The sequence below is a fragment of the Trichoplusia ni genome, chromosome 4, assembly GCF_003590095.1.
Source record: "Trichoplusia ni isolate ovarian cell line Hi5 chromosome 4, tn1, whole genome shotgun sequence".
In the NCBI taxonomy this organism is placed as follows: domain Eukaryota; kingdom Metazoa; phylum Arthropoda; class Insecta; order Lepidoptera; family Noctuidae; genus Trichoplusia; species Trichoplusia ni.
In genome coordinates, this window is record NC_039481.1 from 257,162 (window position 1) to 259,712 (window position 2,551).

At 48.6% G+C, this 2,551-nt stretch overlaps 1 protein-coding gene across 1 annotated transcript; it reads right to left on the bottom strand.

Moving 5' to 3' along the window:
* Positions 1 to 336: 336 nt before the first annotated feature.
* LOC113492994 (sodium channel protein Nach-like) lies at positions 337 to 2,551 on the bottom strand. Its single transcript, XM_026870757.1, has 8 exons — positions 2,343 to 2,551; positions 1,932 to 2,147; positions 1,666 to 1,834; positions 1,309 to 1,436; positions 1,100 to 1,229; positions 869 to 1,018; positions 589 to 769; positions 337 to 515 (listed from the first exon to the last, which is right to left on the bottom strand). The coding sequence occupies exons 1-8, from the start codon at positions 2,549 to 2,551 to the stop codon at positions 337 to 339; spliced, it is 1,362 nt and encodes a 453-aa protein (XP_026726558.1).

Here is a 2,551-nt window from a genome sequence, read left to right on the forward strand (position 1 = left end):
TTAATGTATTATTCGTTGTTTATCAGAATTTTGATGTTTAACTCAAAGCAATAAAGGCTAGATTAAATGCGCGATTGATTGGTGGTACAGTCATCACAAAGCTGAACGGTATTGCATGAAATGCATCAAATTACTTCAGAAGGAAGACCATTTGACGGAACTGTCTGAACAAATAAGTCCAATTACTTGTATATTAAACACGCAGAATAACTTCAAAGCTAAACTGTACAAAAAAATGATGTTTTTGATAATTTTGTTTTCGAGAATTACCGTTTAGCATCCACAAGGTAAGCATAAGGCATTTGGATAGTTAGTTAGTCTTTAGATATCAGTGTCTCACGATAAGAAGTTCCCGAACAGACTGAGGTTGAGCCGGTGCATGGAGTGCGAGATCTGCGCCCGGTAGAGCTGGCGGCGGCAGAGCACGCGGCAGTTGGAGCAGTCCATGGCGTCCTGCCGCTCCTGGCTCAGCGCCGGGTCCGTGCCCTCGCCAGGGTGCAAGTACATGAACTTTTCTGATTAGAATAGGCATTTGTAATAACTTCGATACCGGCAACTCATCTGAAAATATTGATTACAAGTAGTCACCCCTGTGCTTGTTGAGGCAGGCGAGCTCCCCCAGCGTGCAGGTGGGCGGCGCGTGCGGCGCGTGTCGCGCGTGCTGCGGCTGCCAGGCGTAGGGCACGCAGCCGCACAGCGCGCGCGCCGTGTCGCGCCGGCACTCCGTCAGGCACCACGACATGCCGCCGCCGTGCAGCCGGCAGCCGCGCTGACACACAACACAGAAGGAAGGACGGTTAACGATAATCAGCAGTCAGCTCTTATTGCGGCACGCGCCAGATCAGTCAGGCCTCTACCCATAACCTACCCATTTCTCGCTGTAGTAGCTGATGTCGTCGGCGGGGTACTGCATGAGTGGGTGGATGTTGTAGAAAAGCGAGGCGTTGCGCGGCAGCGGGTACATGCGCACGTCACCGCTCTCCAGCATCGGGTACTCGTCGCCGGCAAATATCAACATCTAGAATAGGGAGTTTGAAAATCGCACAATACTAGACATGCTATACAATCACAGAAGAAGGCGTCATGTGAAACGGAATACCACCTCCATTCCATAAACGGGTCTGCGGACGTAGGCGAAATCGTCGCGCGACTCCTTGACGACGATGCCGAGCCCGTAGTCCGGTCCGATTAGATCAAGCACAGCCGGCTTCCTGTAGAAGTCTATTGGTCTGCAACATACAAAAAAAATATAAAGTGATGTTAAAAAAAATGAATGAGTAATAGATGAATGATCTTATGGTTTCTTACTGGTATCGAGAGTTAAAGACGCAGCAGAAGCCGAGAGCAGTGAGCCTGGTCCCGAACAGACTGCTGCAGGGCTCCAGACGCCCGCGCCAGCTGCAGCGGAGCATGATCGTCGAGCAGTTTGCTGACAACTATGAACAAGACCATGAGGAAAACAATATACATAATAATTTAATTGACTCTTTCTGTAACATTGGCAGGGCACAAAGAAAGCTACTTTAAACGAATATCATTTATTGATGGAGAGTGAGGGAAAGATTTATATTTACGATTACGTAAAAATATTTACTTCGACGCCTGACTATACTTTCCGACTTAATTTATAAAAAAACTCAGATCACTATTTTGCAGTGAGAATACCTTGAGCATGATGTCGGTGACATTGTAGGTGCTCTCCACATCCCTTATGAAGTTCTCGAAATGCACCTTGAGTGGTGGCAACGCGAACGTTAGCAGCGCACCCATGTTCAGCAGGTTTTGCTCTATCTCACTTCTTCGGAAACCGTAGACAATCTTATTCTTGGGGTGTCTAAGTAATATAAGAGAAGAATATCATTTCAGCAGTTAGCATTTGCGGCTGCACTGATTACTGGTAATATTTGTTCATTTTTAAACTACAAACGTACTTATACAAATAGTTCGTGTAGTTCCTGAGAGCAGCCCTGCTGATGACCTTGTTGGAGCAGACCGCGACGGCCGGGAACTTGAAGTTAGTGATGGGAGTGGCGGTGGTCTGCAGGCTGATGATCAGCGGCGGCTGCTTCAGGATCAGGGAGAAGTTGTTTACCACCATGGAGCTGCCCACCGCGATGGTCAGCAGCATCAACGTAATGTAGCCATATCTAGAAATAAAGTTCAATCATAAAAAAAAAATCATTTTTACAATTTCCAAGCTTTTATAATAACTTCTAATGTTGTACCAGTCAACATTAAAAGTTGTCTATACTTTTGGACTTGACATCAGATCCTCATGACTGAAGTGCGTAATATTCGGTGCTCGGAAAAGTAACGTCCACATGCTAGACATGGAGTCTGACCTCTCGCAGCTGGTGGCGCTGGCGTTGATGTACTTGACGGCGGCGACGGAGCAGGAGCGCCAGAAGTCTGCGAGCGCGTCGCGCAGGCTGTCCCGCAGGCGCTGCTCCAGCCGGCAGCCCGCCTGCTGCCCGAACCTCATGGGCCGCGACACCTGCATCGCGGGCTTCTTCAGCTTCTTGCTCCACAGCTCGGGGTCCACCGTCCGCAT